The sequence below is a fragment of the Hemitrygon akajei genome, chromosome 30 (genome assembly GCF_048418815.1).
Source record: "Hemitrygon akajei chromosome 30, sHemAka1.3, whole genome shotgun sequence".
In the NCBI taxonomy this organism is placed as follows: domain Eukaryota; kingdom Metazoa; phylum Chordata; class Chondrichthyes; order Myliobatiformes; family Dasyatidae; genus Hemitrygon; species Hemitrygon akajei.
In genome coordinates this window covers 36,595,462-36,622,995 of record NC_133153.1, presented here as the reverse complement: position 1 = coordinate 36,622,995, position 27,534 = coordinate 36,595,462, and the positions used below count along the sequence as shown (strand labels likewise).

The window sequence follows — 27,534 nt, the reverse complement described above, 5'->3', positions numbered from 1 at the left end:
TCTGTTTTTTAAATGTAATCTTGGCTTTTTGGTTCAAAGTTCAAAAAAATTCAAAGTAAGTTTTATTGTCAAAGTACATACAGGTCACGATATAAAACCCTGAATTTCATACTCAGCAAATCTAGAGAATAATAACCATAACAGAATCATTGAAAGACCACTCAACTAGGGCGTTCAACCAGAGTGCAGAAGACAACAAACTGTGCAAATACAAAAAGACAAAACAATAATAATAAATAAATAAGCAATAAATATTGAGAACATGAGATGAAGAGTCCTTGAAAGTGAGTCCGTGGGTTGTGGGAACATTTCAATGATGGGGTAAGTGAAGTTGCGTGAATTTATGCCGCTTGGTTCAAGAGCCTGATGGTTGGGGGGTAATAACTGTTCCTGAACCTGGTGGTGTGAATCCTGGGACCCCTGTACCTTCTCCCTGATGACAGCTGTGAGAAGAGTGCATGTCCTGGGTGGTGGAGATAATGGATGCTGATTTCCTGCGACAGAGTTCCACATACGGTAAGTGTGCTCAGTAGTTGGGAGGGCTTACCCATAATGGACTGGGCCAGATTGACTACTTTTTGTAGGATTTTCTGTTCCAGTACCAGGTGGATGCTGCCAGTCAATATGCTCTGCACTACACATATATAGAATTTTGACAAAGTGTTAGGTGATATGCCGTTTCTCCACAAACTCCTAAGGAAGTAAAGGTGCTGCTGTGCTTTCTTCATAATCGCACTTAAGTGTTAGGCCTAGTACAGGTTCTCCAAAATAATACCACTTCGGAATTTAAAGTTGCTAAACCCCTCCACCTCTGATCCTCCGATGAAGACTGGAACATGGACCTCTAGATTCCTTCTCCTATAACCAGTCTAACAAGTCTATAACCAGATCCTTGGTCTTGCTGACATTGAGTAAGAGATTGTTGTTATGGCACCACAGGGAGATTTTCAGTCTCCCTCCTGTATGCTGATTAATGAAGAAGAATTTATTTAAATCTTATATCCATCCCACAACGTGAGGGAGTAAAAATCTTTGCGTTATGACTCCGTTGCAATGTACAGACACGTGAATTTAAAAGTCTAAAAGGTTAAGAAGCTGTGATGATACAGCCAGTCAGTATGGCCTCAATTGTGCCCCTGTAGAAGGTCTTGAGGATTTGGGGGCCCGTGCCGCACTTCTTCAGTCACTTGAGGTGGAAGAGACGCTGTTGTGCTTTTTTTGCCACATAGCTGGTGTGTACAGTCCGGGTGATGTGTGTATCGAGGAACTTGAAGCTACTCACCTTCTCAACTGCAGACCCATTGATGTTGATCAGGCCGAGCCTGTCTCTATTCCTTCTGCAATCCACAGTCAGCTCTTTTCATCACCACCTTTGATTCAGCCTACAAATGTGGTGTCATCAGCAAACCTGAATGTGGAATTGGAGCTGTGCTTAGCCACACAGTCATAAATGTATGTGTAAAACAAGTAGGACAGGGGACCGAGCACACAGCCCTGTGGTGCAGCTGTGCTGATGGAGATTGTGGAGGAGATGATTACAAGATCAGAACGTAGAACAGTACAGCACAGGAACAGCCCTTCAGCCCATTGTGTTGGGCTAAATTAATAAAATCCAATCCCTTCTGCCCGCACATGGTCAATATCCCTCCATTCTCTGCCCATTCATGTGCCTGTGTAAGCATGTAAAACATCTCTTGTATTTGCCCCCCGGGCACCCTCCACTCTCTGTGCAAAAGAACCTGTCCTCCACATCTCCTTTGAACTCCCCCCCCCCAATCACCTACATTGCATGCTTTCTAGTATTAGACTCTCCCCCCCCCCCACCCCCTGGAGCATTGGAAGTTTCTAACGGGGCGATGACGATAAAGGGGACTGTAGGGAGATGCTCAGTTGCAAGGGGCAGCTGAGAGATTACAGGCTTACTTTAAGAAATTAATTACTCATTATCAGCATTTGATCATCAGTGTTTCATAATCACGTAATCACCTCATCTCTTGCTAACCCACCGTTCTCTTAGACTTTGCTTCAGGAGTGTTATAGTTGTTGAAAAGCAATGTGACACTTACGTGTTTGACATTTCATGAGAAATCTGGACTGAAGAAATTGTGTTATTTCCGGGCCCAGTCCAGTTATTATTGTCCTTCACTGCTGTAGTACAGTTATTCCATTACTCTAATTATGCTGTGACACAATTCCTTTGAATTAGGGTATGGCATTCAGTGGGGTAAAGTTCAGAATATGCCCTTTCAAACAATCTTGACTACATTTCTCTAGACCACAGCCCAACCAAGATATCACTGCCCCACTTAATGTGCCTTCAGACAGAGAGGTCATAATGTTCCCCTTTATTGATCGCAGCCCTTGAGGTTGGAATTAAACAATAGGCAATTGACCATGGCTGTGAATCCATAAGGAAAATGAAAGAAGCAGGCCAAATGAGAAAGAATTGCAGACAGCATAGTGTGGGTTATCTGAAATATGGATTCATACGAGCAGCAAGCAACTAACTGCAGCCAGTGTGTCTGCTGGGAGAAAATGAGGCAATGTCCTTGAACACTTGAACAGAATGCACTCTGATAAAGCAAACAAGAACTTGGCTTATTTTTAGTCACTTTGTGAAACTTTCAGAAACTGAAAACCTTTCAAAAGACGTTTGTCAGCACTTCACACCAGAACAGTGATGGTTTGCATGCTTCATACATTTCATTGCTCATTGCCGAATCTGGAAAGCCCAAACAATTAGAGAAGAACTGGTTCTGTCAGAAGCAGAGGTTTTTGAGTATGGCTTTTCATAACTCACCGGACCAAATAATTAAAGTGATTCAACTCAGTGAAAACTCTGTTCAAAGACGAATAAATGAAATGTCTGAGAACGTGGAAGACACATTGTAAAAAGTACTCAGGACAACAGAATTTACTCTGCAATTGGATGAGACAACTTTGCCAGGCAAAGAATCTTTGCTTCTTGTTATGTTTGCTTTATAAAAAATGAAAGCATAGTTCAAGAGTTCTTATTTACAAGGGAATTATAAACAGATACGAAGGGGGAGGTAATTTCAGATGAGCAATTTTTCAAAGAGAATGACATCCCGCTCACCAACATTCTTGCTTTCGCAACAGATGGAGCACCATCAATGACAGGACACCACCGTGGGGTTATTATTTTCTTGAAAAAAACTATACCTAACATATTTACTATTCATTGTGTAATTCAGACACCTTTTTGCAAAAAAAAAGCCCAAGTGATCAGCTGCACACATCATTAAATACTTTTATCACAGCACTAAATAAAATCAGGTCCCATTCTCTCAATTCCCGACTTTGTATTGAATATGATGAATAGTTTGAACACTTGCTGTTGCACAGAAATCGGGTGGCTTTTAAAAGAAAACTACCTGAGACGCTTTTATATGCTTTTCGAAACTGGTAAAATTCTTTGAAGGCTTGAATATTTCACTCACTAATCAACTCAAGAATATTAGGCATGACATTGCGTATTTGGCCGAATCATTTGCAAAGTTTTATGAAATCAAGCTTCAATTGCAAGGAAATTATGTGAATCTTATAATAATCAAATCAGTCATCTCCACATTTCTCTCCAAGATAACCCTATTTAAATGCAACGTAGGCTGTCATGACCTTTACCGATTTCTGAGCCTCCCTGAAAGAGAGGAAGAATATCAGATGACGAACTTTAAGTTTTCTATGCCCACCTGGGTGAACTGCGTAAAGACATGTCAGAGACACTTCAGGATCTTTTCTTGATTCAAATTCCAAACAGGGTGATGTCCATTCCTGAACACTTGTACTGAGGAATTAACAGGAAGGATGGAGGAAGAACTGGACTCACTACAAAATGACTTTGAGCTGAAGCCGAGGTTCAGAAAACCATATCAAGACTTTTGGTTGCAGAAAGAAGTCTCTGAATGCTATCCTGCACTGCGGAAAAATGTCAAGATGTCCTTTATTGCCTTTGCAACGTCGTATTTAGTGGAGCCTAGTTTCATGCAATTGCCCAACTTCTTTCAAAGCAACAAAACAGACTGAAAATGACTGAACACAGGGTTCTGTGACTCGTCTGAGTGACATTCAGCTTGATGTTGAAAAGCTGGTATCACTGCACCAAGCTCATCCATCTCACCGAAAGCTGAAAAAGCAAAGAGGTAGTGAATAGTCGGACTGCTAATGTACGCTCTAAAATTGTTGATGAAAATTTGTCACTGCTTTGAATTCCCAGTTCCTTTTCTCCTTCACTGGACATTGTAAATCAATATTCTTTATAGTTTTTGTGTAATGGCCGGAAAGTGAGGGAGATGTGGCCTGGGAGCCAAGGGGACGGTAAGCCAAAAAGGTTTGCGAAGCACTGATTTTGAGGATAATCACATCTGCATCTTGCCCACACAGCTATGCTCTGAAGTTTCTCTCTAATCCTAAACACAGTCCTCAGCTCAAAACTCATGCCAGGATCTTGGTACAGGCAGTATCAAGGGAGTGTCTTAAACAGAGGTCATGTCTATATGAAAAAACAGGTGCAAAGGTTTCGATGGTATTTTAGTGTTTTCCTGGCATCTATCTCCTTCCATACTTTATCTGTTGTCAGTGAGATCGTGCTGTGCACACATTCATCATCATATTTCCTTTGTTGCAACACTGAGTGCACATACAATAGTTCTTCAACAGTCAGAAACTTTGAGGTTGGAACAGTTACTGTTCAAATACACATTATTTCACTTCTGCAATAACCATGCTTTCTCTCTCTCTCTCTCTCTCCATGCCTCTTCCCTCTTCTCTCTCCTCTTTCCTTTATCCTCCCCTCCCAATCCTCCTCTCATTTCCCCTCTACACCTCCCCTTCTCTGCTCCCTCTTCTACCACCTGCTCTTCTTCCATATCCCTTCCCCTATTTCCTCTCCTCTCTCTCTCTTTCCCTCTTTCCACTTCCTCTTCACCTCCTTCCTCTGACCTCTGCCTCTGTCCTCCCCACCGGCCCTGGTCTCTCCTCTCTCCTCTTTCCACTCCACCTCCCCTCCCCTCTCTGGTTCCCCTCCTCCCATCCCCTATGTCTCCCCCTCTCTCCTCTCCCTTCCCCCTTTCCAATCCCTTCCCCACATTCTCCCCTCCACCTCTCCTCTCCCCTCTTTCCCTCACCTCCACCTCTTCCTCCCCTCACCCTCTCTCCCCTCTCTTTCCCCCTCTCCTCCTCTTCTCCCCTCTCACCTTCCCCCCTCCCATTCCATCCCATCTTTCACCTCCCCTCTACCCTCCACCTTTATCCCCTCTCTCCCTCTCCCCACTCCCTACCCCTGCCCCTCTTCATTCTCCCCCTCACCTCCCTCCCATTCTGCTCTCAGACAGGACGGATTGACCCACTCTACCCCAAGGTCTGTGGTCACCAGGGAAACGTGCTGGACATTAAATGGAACCCATTTGTGGACAACATTGTAGCCTCCTGTTCTGAGGACACTTCAGTAAGTAATGTCATCATTCAACACACAATCCTTAACATCGGGAAGGCAGGTCCTCAGATGGACTGAAGTGGGTGTATTCTATTGCAGAAGTGGTCGGATAGTTTTGTACTTACCATTACTGAGGGTAGATTTGATTCTGATTTAATTTAACTTGTTGAATTCAATCTGTGTGGTGAGAGTAAGATTTGAACACTCCTCCACTCTCTCCCCTCTACCCTTCCCTGTACCCCCTTCTCCCCTTTCCCTCTATTCTTCCTCCCCTCTACCCTCTTCCTGTCCTCCACTCTCCCCTCTCCTTCCCCTCTACCGTCCCCTGTCCTCCCCTCTTCCTCTCCTCTCTCCCCTCTCCTCTTCCCTATCCCCCTTCCTTCCCTCTCCCCACTCCCTCCACTCTTCCTCTCCTCTCTCTTCTTGTTGACTGTCAGCAGCAAATTGCAAAATCTTTTTGTACCCTCTTTTATACTTTTCGGCAATCTTACTTTTATATTTCATCTTTTCTCTATGGCTTTTTCGATTGCTTTATGTCAGTTTTTAAAGGCTTCCCAATCCCCTAACTCCCCATCAGTTTTGCTGTATTGTATGCCCTCTCTTTTGCTTTTATGCTGACTTTGACTTCCCTTGTCAGCCACGATTGCCTCATCCTCCCTTTAAAATACTTCATCTTCAGGAATTTTCCCCAGAAGCACTGTTCTGCTGTCATCCCTGCTATTGTCCTTTTCCAATCAACTTTGGCCAGCTCCTCTACTGTGCCTCTGTAATTTCCTTTACTCCACTGTAATACTGATGCATTTGATTTTAGTTCTCCTCCTCAAACTGCAGGGTGAATTCTATCATATTATAATCTCTGCCTCCTTAGGGGTCCTTTACCTTAAACTTGCTAATTAAATCTGGATCATTACATAGTACCCAATCCAGAATTGTAATTCCCCTGGTGGGCTCCAAAAAGCCTTCTCATAGGCACTCTACAAACTCCCTCTCTTGGTATCCAGCACCAACCCGATTCTTCCAATCTACATGCATATTGAAATCCCCTGTAATTATTGTAATATTACCCTTATTACGTGCCTTTTCAATTGCCCATTTTAATTTGCAGCCCACATCCTGGCTACTGCTCAGAAACCTCTATGTAACTCCTATCAGATTCTTTTTACCTTTGTAGTTTCTTAATTCTGCCCACAAGGATTCTACATCTTCTGATCCTATGTCACCTCTTTCTAAGCATCTGATTTCATTTTTTTTACTGATAGAGCCACCCCCAACCTCTATTAGCTGCCTGTCCTTTTGATACAATGTGTATCCTTGGATGTTAAGCTCCCAACTATAATCTTTCAGCCATGACTCAGTGATGCCCACAACATCGTACCTGGCGATCTCTAACTGCACCACAAGATCATCTACCTTATTCCGTGTACTGTGTGCATTCAGATATAACACCTTCAATCCTAGATTCATCACTCTTTTTGATTTTGGCTCGCTATTACACTTTAACCCATTCCACTGGCTTATCATTTGCCTGTCCTTCCTCACAGCCTCACTACACACTGCACCTTCTAATGTATACCAACTGCTCCATCCAAAGACGCATCACACCGGTTCCCAACCCCCTACCTAACAGCTCTAGAAAACCTGCCGCAATCATATTGTTCCCCCCCCTCCCCACCCCCTTGGGGTTCAGGTGTAACCCGTCCTTTTTGTACAGATCATACCTTCCCCACAATAGCCCAGCTTTGTTTAGTTTAGTGTTAGTTCTGTTTAGTTTAGTTAACTTTTTTTTTTATTTTTCAATTTGGGTTTTTTTCCCATCTTTTTATTTCCTTGTATCTTGTCTACATTAAGAGTTTGGGAGGTCAATTATATTGGAGTTACCTATAGTTTCTGCTCACGTGTTAACTGTCAACAATGTAATCCCACTCCCTTTGTACTATTATGACCACTATGTATTTGTCTTAGAAAAATCCAATAAAAAGATTGAAAAAGAAAGATCATACCTTTCCCAGAAAAGATCCCAAATGATCCATAAATCTGAAACCCTGGCCCCTGCACCAATTCTTCAGCCACGCATTCATCTGACAAATCACCCCATTCTTACCCTCACTAGCACGTGGCACAGGCAGCAATCCAGAGATTACTACCCCCGAAGGCCTTGCTTTCAGCTTTTTACCTTACTTCCTATATTCCCTCTTCAGGACCTCCTCCCTTTCCCTACCTATGTCATTGGTGTCAAAATGTCCCAAGAGTTCTGGAAGCTCACTCTCCCCATTTAGAGTGCTCTGATCTGAGACACCCCTGACCTTGGCACCTGGGAGGCAGCATAACATCCGGATGTCCACAGAACATCCTGCCTGCTCCTCTAACTACGGAATGCTCAGTCACCTATTGCACTCCTCTTCTCCCCCCCCACCCCCGTCCTTTCTGAGCCACAAAGAGACTCACTGCCAGAGACCCAGTCACCGCAGCTTTCCCTGATAGGTCATCCCCAACAAGTTGTACCCAGGAAAGGTGAGCTGGAAGAAGGAGGCAGAACCTCCTCCTGTCATTGCATTGGGGTGAATTAATAGAGTCATGGAACAGTACAGCACGGAATCAGGCCCTTTGGCCCATCTAGTCTGAGCTGAACTGTTATTCTGCCTAGTCGCACTGACCTACACCTGGTCCATAGCCTTGCATGCCCTTCCCCTCTATGTACTTATCCAAACTTCTCTTTAAGTGTTGAAATCAGACCCACATCACCACTCTCACCAGCCTCTGAGTGAAGAAGCTCGCCCTCATGTTCTTCTGCAATACTTCACCTTTCACCCTTAACCCATGACCTCTAGTTCTGGTCTCACCCAACCTGAGGGGAAAAAGCCTGCTTGCAGATGCCCTATCTGTACTCCTCATAATTTTGTACACCTTTACCAAATCTTTCATTCTCCTACACCCCAGGGAATAAAGTCCTAACCTATCCAACCTTTCCCTATAACTCAGGTAATTGTGAAATTCCTCTGTGCTCTTTCAGTCTTATTGGTAATGTTCCTGTAGGTAGGTGACCAGAACTGCCCACAATACTCAGAATCAGAATCAACTCAGGCTTAATACCACTGGCATAAGCTGTGAAGTTTGTCGTTTTGCAGCTTCAGTTCATTGCAATACATAATAATAATAAATATATAAAATACAATAAGAAGTATATATTAAAAATATTAAGTAATGCAAAAAGAGAGGGAAAAAATACTCAGGTGGTGTAAATGGATTCATTGTCCAATCATAAATCTGATGGCAGAGGGGAAGAAGCTGTTCCTGAAATATTGAGGGTGTGTCTTCAGGCTCCTGCACCTCCTCCTTGATGGTAGCAATGAGAAAAGGACATGTCTTGGGTGGTGGGGGATCCTTAATGATGGATGCCGCCTTTTAATCCAAATTAGGCCTCACCTAATGCCTTATAAATGTGATATTGAGCTTGGTTAATTGTGGCAAAACTTCAGGGCTGGAGGAGAATTCTCAAGTACAACAACAGCTACATGGTTTATTTCACAGAAACTTTAAGGTAGCAGATCTTCCAGAATTGCTTCAGTGGAACATTACCCCTTATGAATTTTGGTGCCCAGTCACATAAGAAATTGTCATAAGTAAAAATAAACACAAGAGATTTGAAAGGTGCTGGCTCAAAACATTGATTGTTTATTCCCCTCCATAGATGCTGCCTGACCTGCTGAGTTTCTCCAGCAGTTAGTGTCTAAGTAAAATGTTGCTGGAACTATTCAGCATGTCAGGCAGCATCAATGGAGAAACAGGCTTGACGTCCCTTCATCCTGAAATTTAACTCCATTCTCTCCTCACAGATGCCATCTGGTCTGCTGAGGATTTCCAGCATTTTCTGTTTTTATTTCAGGTTTTCAGTGTTTTTATTTCATTTTTATTCATGGAGACGGCATAAAAATTTAGGCAAAGAGGTAGGGCTTAAGAAGCAGGATTGGACAGGAAGGGTTAGGAAGAGAATTCCAGAACTTGGGTTCTTGGCAGTGAAAGACAGGATATCCAATGGTAGAGTGATTAAGTTCAGGGGAGACCAGGAGGCCAGAATCAATGGGAGATTGCAGGCCTGGAGAAGGTTAAAGAGACAGAGGGAAGAGAGAGCGCGGTGAGTCCCTGCGAGCTTTGCCATGGTTACCATTCATAGAGATTCAGGTTGATCGTCTCAGTGAAATTTTTCCTCCCGCCTACAGACTCACCTTCAAGGACTCTACAACTGGCATTCTTAGTATTTTACCGTGTATTTGTACAGTTTGTCTTCTTTTGCACATTGGTCGTCAGTCTTTGTTTCTGTATACTTTTTCATAAAATCTGCTTCATTTCTTTATTTTCCTGTAAACGCCTGCAAGAAAATGAATCTCAGGGTTGTATATGGTGACACATATGTACTTCGATAATAAATTTACTTTGAATTTTGGCATTGTATGCAGCCCAGCCCAGCTGTCAGAGGTGCTGGTGGATATATTCAACATCTCTCTGGAGCAATCTATTGTCTCCCTCGGTTTTCAAGGTGGCAACCATCATTCCAGTGCCAAAGAAGGTGACAGTAACCTGCCTAAATGACTATCGTCCTGTGGCATTAACATCAACCATTACGAAATGCTTTGAACGGCTGGTCATGGAGCACATTAAAGCCTTTCTCCCGGCTACACTGGACCCTTTCCAGTTCACTTATCACTCAAATCGATCCACTGACGATGCAACAGCCTCTGCCCTCCACTCTGTCCTGTCCCACCTGGAAAATGGGGTCTCATATGCCAGACTGCTGTTTATAGACTTCAGTTCAGCGTTTAGCACCATCATATCCCAGAAACTGGTGAGGAGACTGTCCTTGCTGGGTCTCAACACCTCCTTCTGCAACTGGATACAGGACTTCTTAACAGTAAGGCCACAGTCAGCAATGTCTCCCGTCCCCTTAGGCTGAGCACTGGCGCTCCCCAGGGCTGTGTGCTCAGCCCGCTGCCGTTCACGCTGCTGACGCACGACTGTGTCGCAGGATCCAGCTCAAACCGGGTCATCGCGTTTGCGGATGACACGACGGTGGTTGGCCTCATCAAGAATGATGTCGGGACAGAGTATCGAGAGGAGGAGGAGTGGCTGGTGGATTGGTGTAAGCAGAACATGTGGAGAAGACAAAGGAAATCATTGCGGACTTCGGGAAGCTGGAGATGAGAGATCCCATTCTGCGAATACGTGGCTCCTCCGTAGAGAGAGTTAAGTGCACCACGTTCCTTGGAGTTCACTTCATGGATGACCTCACCTGGTCCCTTAATATCACCCCCCTGAACAAGAAGGCACTTCCTGAGAAAACTGAGGCAAACAAGGCTCCAACCCACCTCCATATTAATTGCATTTTACAGGAGCACCATTAAGAGCATCCTGACAAGTTGCATCTCCATCTGGTATGGAGTAGTTGAGCATCGGACAAGAAGTTTCTACAAAGAACTGCCAGAACAGCTGAGAGGATCAGCATCCTCCAGCATCCTCTTTGACTTTCTACCATCAGGCAGGAGACTAGGATGCATAAAAACGGAAGCAGTTTCTTCACCTAGGCTGTCAGGCTTCTGATCTCCCTGCTGCATTGTATTCGAAGTGTCACTGGTTAATCTTAATATTAATGCACTTTAGTTTGTTACTTATGTGTGATTAATCTGTAGATTTTATCTTTACCTTTATAAGTTATTGTGTGTTATATGTACTACTGTGCTTTACACCCTGGTTTGGAGAAATGTCTCGTTTCTATATACATTATATGGTTATATATGTTATACATGTATATGGTTAAATGACAATAAACTTGACATGCCTTGACTTGACTTGACTTAAAGTTTATCCCACTGTGTATGAAATGATTCCCTTTGTTACTTCCAGGTGAGACTCTGGGAGATCCCAGAAGGAGGTCTGAAGAGGAACATGACTGAGGCTGTGTTGGAACTGTACGGACACAGTCGGAGAGTTGGCCTCGTTGAGTGGCACCCCACCACCAATAATATCTTATTCAGCGCGGGTTATGATTATAAGGTGAGAGAACTCCCTCTGCTGGTACTGCTTAACGATCAGCAGAATGTCTACCGATCCAAGCAAAGCTATACTGAGGGAGTGCTGCCTTGCCAGCTGAGTACTTTTTCAGGTTGGACAGTGAGCCCATATAGAACACAGAACGTAGAACAGTACAACACTACTTAGTCCCTTTGGCCCATGATGTTGTGCCGAAGTTTTAACCTACTCCAAGATCAATTTAACCTTTCCCTCCTACATAGCCCTCCATTTTTCTATCATCCATGTGACTACCCAAGAGTCTCTTCAGTGTCCCTAATGTATCTGCCTGTAACACCACCCCTGGAACTTTGTTCTATGCACCCATCATTCTCTGTGTAAAAAATCTTCCTCTGACATCTCTCCTATACATGCCTCCAATCACCTGAAAGTTGTGCCACCTCATATCATTGCTAATCCAAGCAGCACCCTGGTAAATCTCCTCTGCGTTCTCTCTAAAGCTTCCATACCCTTCCTTGAATGAGGTGACCAAAAATGAACACAATACTCTGTGCGGTCTAACCAGGGTTTTATAAAGCAGCAACATTACCTCAGGTTATTAGTTGCATTATATCTCATTGTAACTGTTCTATCTCCTCAGATCCTGATCTGGAACCTAGAAATTGGTGAGCCAGTTAAAATGATCGACTGCCACACCGACGTCATTCTCTGCATGTCCTTCAACACGGACGGGAGCCTCTTTGCCACCACCTGCAAGGACAAGAAGCTGAGGGTTATCGAGCCTCGCTCCGGCAAAGTGCTACAAGTAAATAGTTTTACTGCGATGTGATGTGCAATGTTTGGCTCAGTCCTATCGAAGTATTAGAACAGGGATGAGGAGGAATTCCTTTAGCTAGTGGATGGTGAATCTGTGGAATTCATTGCCGCAGACATCTGTGGAGACCAGGTCGTTGCGTATACTTAAAGCAGAGGATAAGGTTGAAAAAGGCAGGAGAATGAGTTCGGGAGGGAAAATAAATCAGCAGAATGCAATGCTAGACCCAATGGGCTGAATGGCCTAATCTTACTCCTGTGTCTATAGTCTTATTAGTAACAGGCGGTAAGCAGGAGAGATTTGAGTACCAACACAACCAAGCTTGTAGGATTAGAAAATGGCAGCCAGGTCTGTTAAATGCTTATCGAGCAGAGAACAGTACCGAAGAGGAACAGGCCCTTCACCCCACAAGTCTGTGCCAGACTAGTTCATCATCATCATCATTATGTGTTGTGTTGTACGGCATGGGCGATCATGGTGTCACGACCGTGATTGTTCTTGGCAAATTTTTCTACAGAAGTGGTTTGCCATTGCCTTCTTCTGGGCAATGTCTTTACAAAACGGGTGACCCCAGCCATTATCAGTACTCTTCAGAGATTGTCTACCTGGCGTCAGTGGTTGCATAACCAGGACCTGTGATATGCAGCGGCTGCTCGTACGACCATCCACCAGCTGCTCTCATGGCTTCACGTGACCCTGATCAGAAGGGGTGGGGAGCTAAGGAGGTGCTACACCTTGTCCAATGGTGAGCTGCAGGCTAGCAGAGAGGAGGAGTGCCTTACACCTTCTTTGGTAAAGATGTATCTCCACCCTCCACCCACAAACTAATTAAACTTGCAATTAAAAGCCTAACTGCACTAATCCTTTCTGCCTACACAGTCCATATCCCTCCATCTCTGCACATTTCTGTGCCTAAGAGCCTCGTAAATGCCTCTGTCATATTTACTTCCATGGCCGCCCCTGGTAAACTATTACAGGCACCCACCACTCCCTATATAAAAAAACTTGTCCTGCAGATCCCCTTTGAATGGCTGCATCACCTCCTTTTTTTTTTCTCCTGAGGGCTATTCATACATTTTGCCCCCAACTTCCATCCCATCCTCTCCTGCAGATAGGACTGAGTACTCCCAACACCTTGCCTGAATGTTCGTTTTCGAAGATCTATAGGTGAATTTGGGTGCCTTCAGTGCAAGGGTCTGAAAAGCTGCAGATGCTGGAAACCTGAGATTAAAAACAGGAAATGTTGGAAATCCTCAGCCACTCAGGCAGCATCTGACAAAAGAGAAAAAGAGTCAGCCTGCCGGGTTGATCTAAAACATTGCCTCATTTCCTTTCCACAGATGCGGCTTGATTTGCCGATTACATAGAACGTGGAGCATAGAATAAATAGTACAGCCCAGGAACCGGCCATTCGGCCCACAATGTTGTGCTGTACCAGCTAAAAAGCAAATCAGAACACCCAAACGCTAATTCCTCCTACCTACACAATGTCCATATCCCTCCATCTTCTTTACATCCATGTGCCTATCCAAACATCCCTTAAGGGTATTTCTAGCATTTTCTGCTTTTGCTTTAATGAGATCTTTCGCTGAAAGGGAAGGTGGCCGGGTGGACATACGTCTCTACTAAAGAAGGTATAAGGTGTTCCTTTCCTCCTTCCCTCTGCTAGTCTGCAGGTCACCCTTGGGGAAGGTGTAGCACCTGCTTAGACCCCACTGATCAGGGTCACGTGAAGTCATGGGAGCAGATGGTGGATAGTAATGGCTGGTGCTGGTGTCTCAGGGCTGGGTACGTCTGCACCCACCCCACCCCCTGCCCCTGACACCTTCTCTGCCATCTGTCCCACAAACTCCCCACAGGACTCCACCCTCGCCATTCCCAACATCCTTTGCTCCCACCAGATTTACAAACTCTCTCTCCACTCCACATTGACAGATAACACTGTGTAAAAGTCTTAGGCACCTTAGCTATAGACTGTATATGTGCCTAAGACCCTGACCTCCAGACCACAATGAGACGAATCATGAATGTATAAGCAACACACTCTAAATGGTGGAAGAACTCAGCAAGTCAGGCAACATCTATGGAAATGAATAAACCGTCAGCATTTCAGGCCGAGACCTTTCTTCAGGATTGGAAAGGAAGGGAGTAGATGCTAGAATAAAAATTTGGATGGGGAGGGCAAGGGAAAGGGGAGAGCTAGAAAGTGATTGGTAATGCCAGGTGGGTAGAAAAGGTAAAGGGCTGGAAAGGAAGGAATCTGATAGGAGATGAGAGAGGACCGTGGGAGAAAGGGAAGGAGGATCATAAAACCACCTCCGATAGTCCCTCTCCTCTCCTATCAGATCTCCTATGGTCCACTCTTCTCTCCTAACAGACCTCCTACGCACCATTCTCCTCTCCTAACAGCTCTCCTATGGTCCACCCTTCTCTTCTAACAGATCTACTTCGGTCCGCTCTCCTCTCCTATCGGATTTCCTATAGCCCACTCTCCTCTCCTAACTGATCTTCTATGATCCATTCTCTTCTCCTTTTGGATTCCTTCCTCTCCAGCCCTTTACCTTGCCTACCCACCTGGCTTCACCTATCACCTTCCAGCTATCCTCCTTCCCCTCCCCTCCCCACCTTTCTATTCTGGCACTTCACCCTTCCTTTCCAGTCTTAAAGAAGGGTCTCAGCATGAAGTGTGTACAGTTTATTCATTTCCATAGATGCTGCCTGACCTGCAGAGTTCCTCCAGCATTGTGTGTGTATTGTTCTGGATTTCCAGCATCTGTAGAATATATCGTGTTTATAAATCGTGAAAGCATGCTAGCTGAGTTTGAAGCTTTGCAGTTACATTTCAGAGAGATAAATAATTTAAACAGCAATCAGGCATCTCTGTTACCACCAGTTCATGAATAATATACTTCCAGTATCGGCCTTACCCAGGCGAGAACTTTCTTCTTGAAGCATAAAATACACTGAGCTGTTAGTAATGCACTCTGCCCCTGTGCAACAATGTACCCAAAATTCAATACTGGACAAAGACACTTAGATGATTTACTTTAAGGCAGAAAATCCAAGTTTCCTAAGATAAAGTATTAGTGTTTTTGTCCAAAGTGAAAATTCCCGGAGATGTGGATAATGAGGAAGATTGTCAAAGGATATAAATCTGTCAAAGGTTTGGGCAGAGAAAAAAATCTCTTATCAACAATAAAGAAAACTGAGAGAATTAATTTCCACCCATGTACACAATAAAGGGTGCCATGGTAGTGTAGCAGTTAACGCAACACTATTACAGCTGGGGGTGTTGGAGTTTGGAGTTCAATTCTGGTGTTGCCTGCAAGGAGTTTCTACGTCCTCCCCATGAATACGTGGGTTTCCTCCGGGTGTTGTTTCATCTAGATAAATGAGAGGAGATACATTTAAGAAGTTGAAATCCAAGAGGAGATATGGCAGGACCCTCCAGATCATTGAGCCAAAGGGATCTCAGAGTGCATGTCCACAGCTCCCTGAAAGGGCCCACACAGTAGAAAGTGTAATGAAGAAGGCATATTCATGCTCATCTTCATCAGTCAGGGCATTGAGCTACACCACCCGTAATCCATTTATTTAACCCCAACCTAATCACAGCACAATTTACAATGACCAATTAATCCACTAACCAGTAAGTCTTTGGACTGTGGGAGGAAACTGGTGCACCTGGAGGAAACCCGCGTGTTCATCGGGAAGACGTACAAATTCCTTACAGACAGTGGCAGAATTGAAGTTCAAACTCCAACACCCCAAGCTGTAGTAGCATCGTGCTAACTGCTACACTAACATGGTACACTTTATTGTGTACATGGCTGGATATTAATTCTCTCAGTTTATTGTTGATAGAGATTTTGTTTTAATTATTCTTTTGCATTTTGTCAATTTCATGTCTTTCTCACTAATTCTGATCTATCGCTCCATCTGCTTTGGACTCTGATTGGACAGTGCATTCAGTAACTTCACTGACAGTTCTTCAGCCGCAGAGGTTAAAGAAACACACACACAACCTTCCCCTGGCCCCTAAAGAGACTGTTAAGTGAGATTTACGTTTAAAGTGAGAGGAGAACGATTTAATAGGGCATTTTTTTTCACATAGAAGGTGGGAGGCCAAAGGAAGTGGTAGAGGAAGATACAATTCAATACTCAAGGTTCAAAGTAAATTTATTATCAAAGTACATATACAACCCTGAGATTCATTTCCTTGTGAGCATACTCAGTAAATCCAAGAACGATAAAAGAATGAATGAAACAGGACAAGCAACCAATGAGAAAAAGACAAACTGTGCAAATACAAAAGAAAGACTAATAATAATAATAATAATAATAATAAATGATCAATGAATATTGAGAACATGAGATGAATTGAAGGCTCCTTGAAAGTAAGTCCATAGGTTGTGGGAACAGTTCAGTGTTGGGCCAAGTGAAGTTGAATAAAGTTATCCCCCTTTGATTCAAGAGCATGATTATTGAGGATTAATAACTGTACCTGAACCTGGCAATGTGAGTCCTGAGGCTCCTGTACCTTAGGCCTAAAAGCAGCAGTGAGAAGAGAGTATGACCTGGGTGATGGGGTCCCTGATGATAGATGCTGCTTTCCTGTGACAACACTCCATATAGATGTGCTCAGTGGAGGTGAGGGCTTTACCTGTGAAGGACCAGGCCATATTACAAAGGTTAAAAGACATTTGAACAGTTACATGAACAGAAGTGTAGAGGGATGTAGGAAGCTCAGGAAAATGGGACTAACTCAACTGGACACCTTGATTGGCAAGGATGAGTTAGGCCTGTTTCCATACAGTATGACCTACAGAATTGACCCCTTCTATCCCTGCAGGAAGCAAGCTGCAAGAACCACAAAGTGAACCGCGTGGTGGTCCTGGGGAACTCAAAGAGGCTGCTCACCACCGGAGTGTCGAGGTGGAACACCAGACAGATAGCTCTCTGGGATCAGGTCAGTGCAGTAAGTCAAGTCTGCAGCATAAGACAAAGGCGTCAATTTGTGGTTACAGTCTCAGCATTGCTGCCATTTCTTGCAATATAAGTGAAGTTCAGATAGGTGCATGGATGGGAGGGTTTTGGAGGAACATGGTACAGGCCCAGGTAGACTGAATAATGCAAAAGATGTTATCGGCACTGGAGGATCTGAGTTATGAGGAAAGATTGAGTAGGTTAGGGCTTTATTCCTTGGAACATTGAGGGGATATTTGATAGAGGCATTCAAAATTATGAGGGGTGTAAGTAGGGTAAATGCAAGCAGGCTTATTCCATTGAGGTTGAGTGGGACTACAACCAGATGTACGGGTTAAGAGTGAAAGGTGAAATGTTTAAGGGGAACATGAGGGGAAACTTCTTCATTCAGAGGGTCATGAGAGTGTGGAATGAGCTGCCAGTGTGAGTGCTGCATGTGAGCTCGATTTCAACGTTTAAGAGAAGTTTGGATAAGTACATGGATGGGAGGGGTATGGAGGGCTACTTTTTCCGGTGCAGGTAGATGGGACTAGGCAGTTTAAATGGTTTGGCTCAGACTAGAAGGGCCAAAGAGCCTTTTTCTGCGCTGCACTTTTCCATAAGTCTATGAATCTATCAGGTTGGCATGGACTAGATGGGCCAAATGGACTTTAACTGTGCTGTAGTACTCTATGACTCTATATGCTGTGAAATTGTCATAAACATCAACATTACCACACATGCATAAGTGTACCTCAGCTTTTAATAGAATTGTGAAACATAAATCCTGTTTGGAAGACACCTTGACCCAAAAATTTATTTCTTAGTCCCCTACATTGAAGATAACCCTAGATGAAGATTTCATCATTTAAAAAAGATAATATTCTCTTAAATGATACTTTTGCCTCTTGTGTTATATTCCAATCTTTTATCAACTCTGTCAAATATTTCAAATATTAGCTCATTGTTTTTGCCTTCCTGCTTTGCGGATGGAAAATTCTCCAGTGTGGTTGGCTACTCCTCAGTCAGTTCGATGACATCATTGTTGCTGGATGCCAGGGTTCCTCTTCATCTGACAGCAGCAGGCCTCAGATCGGGAGAAATCTGTCCAGCAGATCTCTAGTGAAGGGCTTTCTTTAGGATTGACATCACTGTGCTGACAAAGAACCAGGCCAGTACTTCCTGCTCATTGTTGTCCACACATGGCAAGGAAGCTGCTCAGCACCGGGAGGTTTATGATTTCCAAATCTGATTGGTTGTTCTAGCAAAGGTTCTGTCACATGACTGTATCTCCAAGTGGCCTGTCACACGCCCACCTTCCACCATAGAACACAGAACATAGAACAGTACAGGCCCTTCTGCCCACAATGCTATGTCAGACCTTTAACCCACTCTAAGGTCAATCTAACCCTTCCCTCCCACATTGTCCTCCACTTTTCTTTCATCTATATGTCTATCTTAAGTTGGAAGTATCTACTTCCAACACTACCCCTTGGCAGTGCATTCCATGAACCCACCACTCTAGTTAAACTCCAATCTCTGACATCCCTCCTATACTTTCCTCTAATTACCTTAAAATTATGCCCTCATTTCAGTCCTGGGAAAAAGTCTCTGGCTGTCCACTTGATCTGTACCTCTTATCATCTTTTACACCTCCACTGTGTTTGCTGACTATCCTTATACTAACTATGGCTGATATTTCTATAACTAGCAAACCAAAGTCCAAAGTGTTCAATGTTGTTATGGTATTCTGGAAATTAGGCATTTAATTCAGAAAGCCACAGGTCAATCCTGGCCAGTTAGCAAAGACAAATCATCATCTTGGTTACCCTGGAAAGAGACACCGGCAGTCCAGTGTATTTTCCAATGTGCAGCAGTGGGTTAATCCACGGGCATGGACAACCCCTCAGGAATGGTATGGAGCCACTGCCCACCCACTTTTGTGGCACCGTAACGGCCACTGAGGAGATGCGGATGATGTAAGGAGAGAGTTACCATAGTGATACCATTTGTAAGGGAGGGACCATCCTCCTCCTCTCCAATGCTAGTGTAACGCGCTGTAAAGGTTTCACTGCTAACATAACGGCTTCTCTGTAATGTTCCACTGCTAAGGTAATAGTTTCTCTGTAGGAGCAATGTTTGGGTTATAACTAGAGATAACAGGACACATTAGCCAATGAGCAGGATGTTGTTCTTTCTTGGAGCTGGGAATTCATGGTCTTTTGCTGGGGAGAGATGAGGAGAGAAGACACGAATGGGGAGAGTTGGTAGACCGCCGGACGGAGTGGACTTGGAGCGAGGGTCCGAAGGTCAGCAACGATTAGAAAAGGTCAATGGTGGACGAACAGCATTATCAGTGAGCTCCAACATTGCAGATTGTTTCATGAGAATGGGCCCTTTTTTTTGTTTCTTTACTAACCTTATAGTCAAATTAAGAATTATAAAGCTTGATCATTTAATCGCATATTGTGTACTTGTTTGTTATTTCATGGTACTGATTTGTAACAGGGAACACATCATGCAGCATCCACCCAAATGGCTATCATGCCTATATTAAACTGCTAGCCGAAGCAGGAGTTACACTAGTCTCACCAGCGACGTGCAGACCCCAGGAATGAAAGTTACCTTAATTTTATTGGTAAGGTATTTCCCAGTTAAATGGACAGTGCAAGGTAAACGATTGGGATCAAGGAAAACTGCCCTATCCCACCATTTGGTGGGCAGCTAGTTTGACATCAGACAGGTTACCTCTCCTGCCTTTTGGCCAACATCCCTGCCTCAGCCAAGACCACGCAAAGCGGAGCAGACGACTCATCATCAGGTTACTCTGAGGGAGATCTTTCTTTGCATTAGTCGCCTGTGGCACTCCCCAGGACCGAGGATTGAGTGATGGTGCAGGGAGGATTTGAGGCGATTCTGGGCTGTGAGATGCAAAACTACCTTTTGTCTTCGATCTCTTTCCTTTTAGGAAGATTTATCGATGCCAATAAAAGAAGAAGAAATCGATGGCCTCTCGGGGCTCCTGTTCCCCTTCTACGACGATGATACACACATGCTGTACCTAGCTGGAAAGGTAAGTTGTCTCTCAGTTAACAACATGTTGTGGGAACTGCACTGACCATACACATAACACAAGGTGTGATCACGCTCAGTCTTCACATTTCTCCTATCAACAGCAATCTTGCCTACTATGCCCTTCTTGACTCTTCCCACCTCCTACCTAAAGTAGATGAGTCTGGGATCCAAGGACACAGGCTCAGAATTAAATAATTTGACTATAAGACATAGGAGCAGAATTCAGCCCATCGAGTCTGCTCATTCGATCGTGACTGATGTATCTTCCCTCTCAACCCCATTCTCCTGTCTTCTCCCCATAACATTTGATGCCCTCACTAATCAGGAACCTATCAACCTCTGCTTTAAATATACCCAATGACCTGCCCTCCACAGCTACCTGTGGCAAGGAATTCCACAGATTCACCACCCTCTAGCTAAAAAATGTCCTCCTCATCTCTGTTCTAAAGGGACGCCTTTTTATTCTGAGCTGTGCCCACTGGTGCTAAACTCTTCTACTATTGAAATCATCCTCTCCATGTCCAATCTGTCTGTAATAATGTGATCTGGAAGGATTTCGCCAGCTAGATGGTGGGGAATCTATGGAATTTGGTGCCACAGAGAGTGGTGGAGGCCAAGTCATTGGGTGTATTTAAGGCAGAGATTGATAAGTTCTTGATTGGTAAGGGGGTTGAGGGGTCATGGGGAGACCACAAAAGTTGGGGCTGAAAGAAAAAGAGTCAGCTATGATTAAATGGCAGAACAGACTCAATGAGCCAAATGGATTAAATATGCTCCTATGTCTTATGATTTTATAATCACCCAATCTTTTAAAAAATGGGCGGGTGTGTGAGATAGTCCTTAAATTAGTCGCACACATCCTGTTCTCATTGATCATTCACATTAAGTCTTAATAGGTTCCTCATTAATCAAGGTGTCAAAGGTTATGAGGAGAAGGCAGGAGAATGGGATTGAGGGGGATAATTAAACAGCCATGATGGAATGACAGAGCAGATTTGATAGGGCAAAACACAGTACATATAGTCAAACACAGCACATATAGTTCCAGCACATTCAGTCAGAAAATAAAATTAGCACTAGTCCCTGCGTGGCCTGGCCTGAAGATTGACAGGTTGACAGGAAGTGTGAGGTGTCAATTTATGTGAGACAGTATAATGTTACTGACACTATTATAATAACACAAGCAGTCATATAAATATGTGAAATGGCAGCATAAAAGATGAAAAGTGACCAGTGCAGATTGAGAGCGTGTCCGTGAATTGGGGAGGTGGGGTGGGGGGAAGCAGAGCATCAAGACAAGAGTTACATGTGTGCTGGGAGGCAGCAGCGTGTCGTACGCAATGCAGCTGCCTCTCCCACATCGAGGGTCTTTGAGGGAGAGTTCTCCTTGAGAGAAAGAAGGAGCATCGTCCCTCAAAGACCCTTGGTGTGCAGGGGGTGTGGACAGGGAGTGGGTCAGGTGCTTGAAGAGGCCAGTGGTTGTTGTGCAAGGGTTATGGAACAAGACAGGCCAAATATCCACTAGCTGAGTCGGTTTAAGGGCTGAATGGTCCCCTGAATCCTGCCTACAGCATGTGTTGTATGTGTCTATGTGTTCTACTCTGACCTGCCATTGAAAGACAATGGGGGCGAGTTCATTTTCAATGGTGTCCAGGCAAGGGTTTGGTAGAAGGGACATCCTACTGATCCGAAACACACCCAACATTCATTCTTTTGAAGTAAAAGGGGAGGGACTGCTCCAAAGTGAGCAGGAAACCGGCCCCATCAGCAACTTTGAAAATATCCTCACAATGAAATGAGTAGTTTACATATCCTGTGCCTAATCCTCTTTTGAACAGGGTGATGGGAATATTCGATACTATGAAATTAGCACCGAGAAGCCATATCTCCACTACCTGATGGAATATCGCTCGCCGGCCCCTCAGAAGGGAATGGGTAAGATCACACATTTACCCAGATGGTTTTATAATCAATTGTGCTGAGCATTAATGAGAACCACTCAGATCCCCTCTAGAAGTTAATAAAATCAAGCTGGGTTAAAAAAATAGAATTTTACAGCACAAGCCCTTCAGCCCACGATATCATGCAAAACTTTTTAACCTACTCCAAGATCAATCTAACCACATAGCCTTCCATTGGTCTATTATCCATGTGCCTATTTAAAGGTCCATGTCCCTAATGTATCTTCCTCTACCACCACCCCTGGCTGCGCATTCCATGCACCCACCACTCTCTATGTAAAAAGCCTACTTCTGACATCCACCACCCCCCCCCCCCCCCCCGCCACTTCCCTCCAAACATCTTAAACCTCTGCCCCCTCTCACTAGCCTAAAGATCTCTGGCTATCCACTCTCTCTATGTCTCTTATCATCTCGTACACTTCTTTGGAGTCACCAGTCATCTTCCTGTGTTCTAAAGTGAAAAGCCCCATCCCACTCAACCTCTCTTCATATGACATCAGAATTAGGTTTAATATCACAAGCATATGTCACGAAATTTCTTAACTTTATGGCAGCAGAACAATGAAATACATAAAATGAAAAAAACTATTTAAGTGTGTGTGTATATATATATAAAATAGTTAAGTTGAAATAAGTAGTGCAGAAAAAACAGAAATAAAAAGTAGCAAGATAGTGTTCATGGGTTCAATGTCCATTTAGAAATTGGATGGCACAGGGGAAGAAGCTGTTCCAGAATAGCACGTTCTCTAAGGCAGACAGCTTTGTGGTATATCTCCTCTGCACCCTCTCTAAAGCTTCCACATTCACGCTTTATATTTTTATGGCTCAGTTTTTAAGCTCATTTGTAGTTGCTTTGTGTCTCCTACAGGTGTGATGCCAAAACACGGGCTGGATGTGTCCATCTGTGAGGTGTTCCGGTTTTACAAGCTGGTCACACTGAAAGGAGTGATTGAACCGATCTCGATGATTGTGCCAAGAAGGGTGAGTGAAACTGACAGAAACTGGATGTAATTCTAGTCACCACATTACATGAAGGATGACAATCTAGAAGGTGATAGGTGAAGCCAGGTGGGTGGAAGGAGTCTGATAGGAGAGAGTGGACCATAGGGGAAAGGGGAGGGGAGAGACAGGGAGAGGTGATGGGCAGATGAGAAGATATTTATAAGCTACCTTGTGTATTTGTATTAATAATGTTCTTTTTATTATTGTGTTCTTTATCATATTGTTTTTTTTGTGCTGCATCAGATCCAGAGTAACAATTATTTCATTCGCTTCTACTAGAAATAACATTAAACAATCTTGAATTTTAAGTCTTTGAGAAATTGGCAGTGAAGTTAAAGTTTAGAAGCATTGGACATCATATCAGGACAAGGCCCCCACTGAGAAATCAACTGGAGACTCCCACCAAGAATTAAGAAACAACGAGACATATCCAGGCCAGAGTAATGCATAGCTTAATGGGGAACTTGGAGATGGTAATGTTCCCAGGCATTTACCCTCTTGAATTCTAGAGGTTTGGGAGACAGTGACAAGAAGCTTTAGTGAATTGTTTTCAAGATTATGGGGATTGATGGTTAATGAGATTGATAGGGAAATTTTAAACAAATCCTCAAGAATTCAAACTGCTCCGTGGATGCTCTGACACATGTTGCTAGTTTGAGTAATTAATTTCCAGGAGGTGTTTTTCTCCTTTTGGTATATATTATTTTTTTTCTTTTCCCCTCCCTCTTCAATCTTCTTTTATTCCTCACACTGGTTTCTCACCTCTTCTCCGTACCTGCCTATTTACCTCCTACTTCCCTTTCTCCTCTCCTATCAGATTCCTTCCTCTCCAGCCCTTTACCTTTCACATCCACCTGGCTTCACCCATCAGCTTCTAGCTATCCTCCTTCCTTTCCCCCACCTTTTTATTCTGGCTTCTTCCCCCTTGCTTTGCAGTCCTGATGAAGGGTCTCGGCCCTAAATGCCCATTGTTTATTCATTTCCATCGATGCTGCCTGGCCTGCTGAGTTCCTCCAGCATTTTGAGTGTGTTGCCCTGAATTTCCAGCATCTGCAGAATCTCTGGCATCTTTAGAAGTTCAGGTGAAAGTTGAGTAAAAAGCTTTGTGATCTAAATAGAAGTGTTTTCAATAAAACCCTTAATGTTCCATACAAACTGAAACTTTATTTGATAACAGTCCTGAGAAGGGCCTTGTGACATGTTTCTATGAGAAATATTTCACACGAATGCAAGTTATTGTTTTTGCTAATGGTCAGACTCTCCTTTGAACTTGACTGATGACTTTTTAGCAAAAGTCACAGAGCTGGAGAACTTGTCACCATCTATTGCTAGCATTCATTTCGAGAGGACTGGAATATGAAAGCTGGGATGTAATGTTGAGGCTTATAAGGCATTGGTCAGAGTCTACTTGGAATATTATGAGCAGTTTTGAAACCTTTATCCAAGAAAGAGTGTGCTGACATTGGAGAGGGCCCAGAGAAGGTTCACAAGAATGATTTGGAATAAAAATATTAACACAAGGAGCATTTGATGGCTCTGGGTCTGTACTCACCAGAGTTTTAGGAGAATGAAGGAGGATCTCATTGAATCCTATTGGATACTGAAAGGCCTACATTGAGCAGATGTGGAGAGGATGTTTCCTATGGTGGGGGAGTCTAGGACCAAAGGGCACAGCCTCAAAATGCAAGAATGTCCTTTTGGAACAGAGAGGAGGAGGAATTTCTTCAGCTGGAGGGTAGTGAATCTGTGGACTTCGTTGTCACAGATGGCTGTGGAAGTCATTGGGTGTATTTAAAGTAGAGATAGATAGTTTTTTGAGTGTCGATGGCTATGGGGAGAAGGCAGGAGAATAGGGTTGAGAGGGATAATAAATCAGCCATGATGGAATAATGGAGTAACCTCGAAGGGCCAAATGGCCTCATTTGGCTCCTATGTCTTATTGTTATTATCTGATCGGCTGAGAAACAGCTTTCTCCTTTATCTGTAGTAATGCCAATACACTGATTACAAAAGAGGCGAAGCTTTTCAATGTCCAGATTGATTTCTCTTACATTGGTCTGCATTGCAGTCATTTCCTGAAATCAGTGTGACTCCAGCATTTCCCAAGACAATAATCCCATTGCGTGGGAGGCTTTTAGACCAGAACACTGCCTGCCACTGAGTTCCCTCGGTAACCCGTACAGACGAGGAATATCCAAGTTCAGGGAAAACATGCTGTCTCAATTATGTCCTATTAGCTGATGGCTGTGTATCTGCATTAAGACAAAGCCTGGTTCCTCTCTTGCAAAGTACATGTGCATGCTTAGGACAAGTCTTAAGATGTTACCAGCCTCTACAAAACAGCACCTTCAATGGAGGAAGCAGAAATGTGCACACCAATGAACTCTCAGGTAGAATCAATGGGAAGAGTTCTATTTTGCAGATGTACAAGGCACATTCCAACAGAAATCCTGGTGAGAATCAGGAACAGCCTCCCAATAAGTCAAGGATTTACTGTAGACTAAAAGAGTGTGGAAGTTAGGCAGGTAGCTGGAATGTAACTGTGACACAGTTGTGCTTTACAGTACTGTGCTAAAGTTCTCAGCCCCCTAGGATTTTTTTTATATATACGGTTTCAGATGGTGTGGCCTCCACAGAGCCCTGATCTCAACATCGTTGAGTCTGTCTGGGGTTACCTGGAGAGACAGAAACAAGCAAAGCAGCCAAATTATGCAGAGGAACTGTATAACCTCCAACCTACCAGCTGATTTTCTTATAAAACCGCACAACAGTGTACCTAAGAGGATTGGTGCAGTTTTAAAGGCAAGGGGTGGGCTCACCAAATATTGGTTTGATTTGGTATTTTTTACTGTTTACTGCTCTTTAGAGTAAATTCATTAGAAAGTTTTTATTTCATTATTTTTGAAAGCATATTCACTTTAAAGAAATTTATTTACGTGTGCCGAAGAGTTTTACACAGTACTGTACAGACCCTCCCCCAGATTAGGTACATAGAAGTCCAAACCAAAGTCGAGGTTATTGTCAGACACACAAGCACATGTACGCACAGGTGCAATGAAAAGCTTACTTGCAACAGCATCGCAGGCTCATTGCATTGTATCAGCAGCGTTCACAAGAAAAACATCAATTAAACATAAATTATAAACAATTTTTAAAAGAACGAACACATTTTAGTGTAGAGTGAGCAAGGTGGTCGTAGTATTGCTAAACTGAGATGATTTGGGCCAGGCTGGCAAACCTCGGACAAGTGTGCCCAAGACGGCATGCCAAAAAAAATTTGTTGGCACGTGACATACAGTACCTCCCCTCGATTCTTTAAACCCCACATATAATAAAAAGATGCATAATTCTTATCTTTACTGCCAAATGAAGCTGTAAATGATTTTTACAGTCCATGAGTAGTGAGATGTTTTCACAACAAGTGTGTCATGCTGGCCTTGGCGCCAACTAGATGGTTGCAAGAACACATGACATTGCAAAGTCTACACTGACAGGTGTATGCATCGGTATTTGTATAATAAACAGCTGGGGCAGATGGCATTGACTTCACCCAGCTGGTATTTTTTTCTTGTCATTTGTGAGTGAGCACTGGGTATTCAGTGATAATAAGAGTAAATACTGTATGTAGAATAACACCTCCATGATTATTCATTTTTCAATTTTTTAAAAATATGAATATTAATACATTTTCATCAGGTTTTCTAAAATGCTTCAATTATTACAATCTGTCTGTTATTAATAGTAAAACAATAAATACTGGTGAATATGGAACAGAACTTGTCAAAATGTTCGGGTATGTTACAAGTTGACATGTACAATGTTGAAGGCATCATTTGAATAATGAATGAAAGAAATTATAGCTGAGAACTTAACGTACAAGGATACGCATTGTATTGAAAGCAGGAGGGCAGAGGGGGGGGTGTTGCTCTGTTGGTAAAAAAAAAATGAAGTCAAATCATTAAAAAGAGTTGACATAGGGTCAGAAGGTGTTGAATCATTGTGGACCGAGCTAAGGGTAAAAAGACCCTGATGGGAGTTGTATACAGACCTCCAAACAGTTGTAAGGTCTACAAATTACAATGGGAGATAGAAAATGCATGCCAAAAGGGCAATTTTACAATAGTCATGGGGGATTTCAGTATGCAGTAGATTGGGAAAATCAGGTTGGTGCTGGATTCCAAGAGGGGAAATTTCTAGAATGCCTATGAGATGGCTTTTTAGAGCAGCTCATGGTTAATCAG

The 27,534-nt window shown here is 43.5% G+C and overlaps 1 protein-coding gene across 1 annotated transcript in view; it reads left to right on the top strand.

The window, feature by feature from the left end:
- coro2ba (coronin, actin binding protein, 2Ba) overlaps positions 1-27,534 on the top strand; it is a 59,184-nt gene that overhangs the window by 10,145 nt on the left and 21,505 nt on the right. The window contains exons 2-8 of the mRNA XM_073032613.1: positions 5,351-5,467; positions 11,351-11,500; positions 12,117-12,281; positions 17,143-17,259; positions 20,224-20,328; positions 22,169-22,265; positions 23,160-23,272. Of these exons, the coding sequence (XP_072888714.1) occupies positions 5,351-5,467; positions 11,351-11,500; positions 12,117-12,281; positions 17,143-17,259; positions 20,224-20,328; positions 22,169-22,265; positions 23,160-23,272 (864 nt within the window). The remainder of the gene's footprint in view (positions 1-5,350; positions 5,468-11,350; positions 11,501-12,116; positions 12,282-17,142; positions 17,260-20,223; positions 20,329-22,168; positions 22,266-23,159; positions 23,273-27,534) is intronic.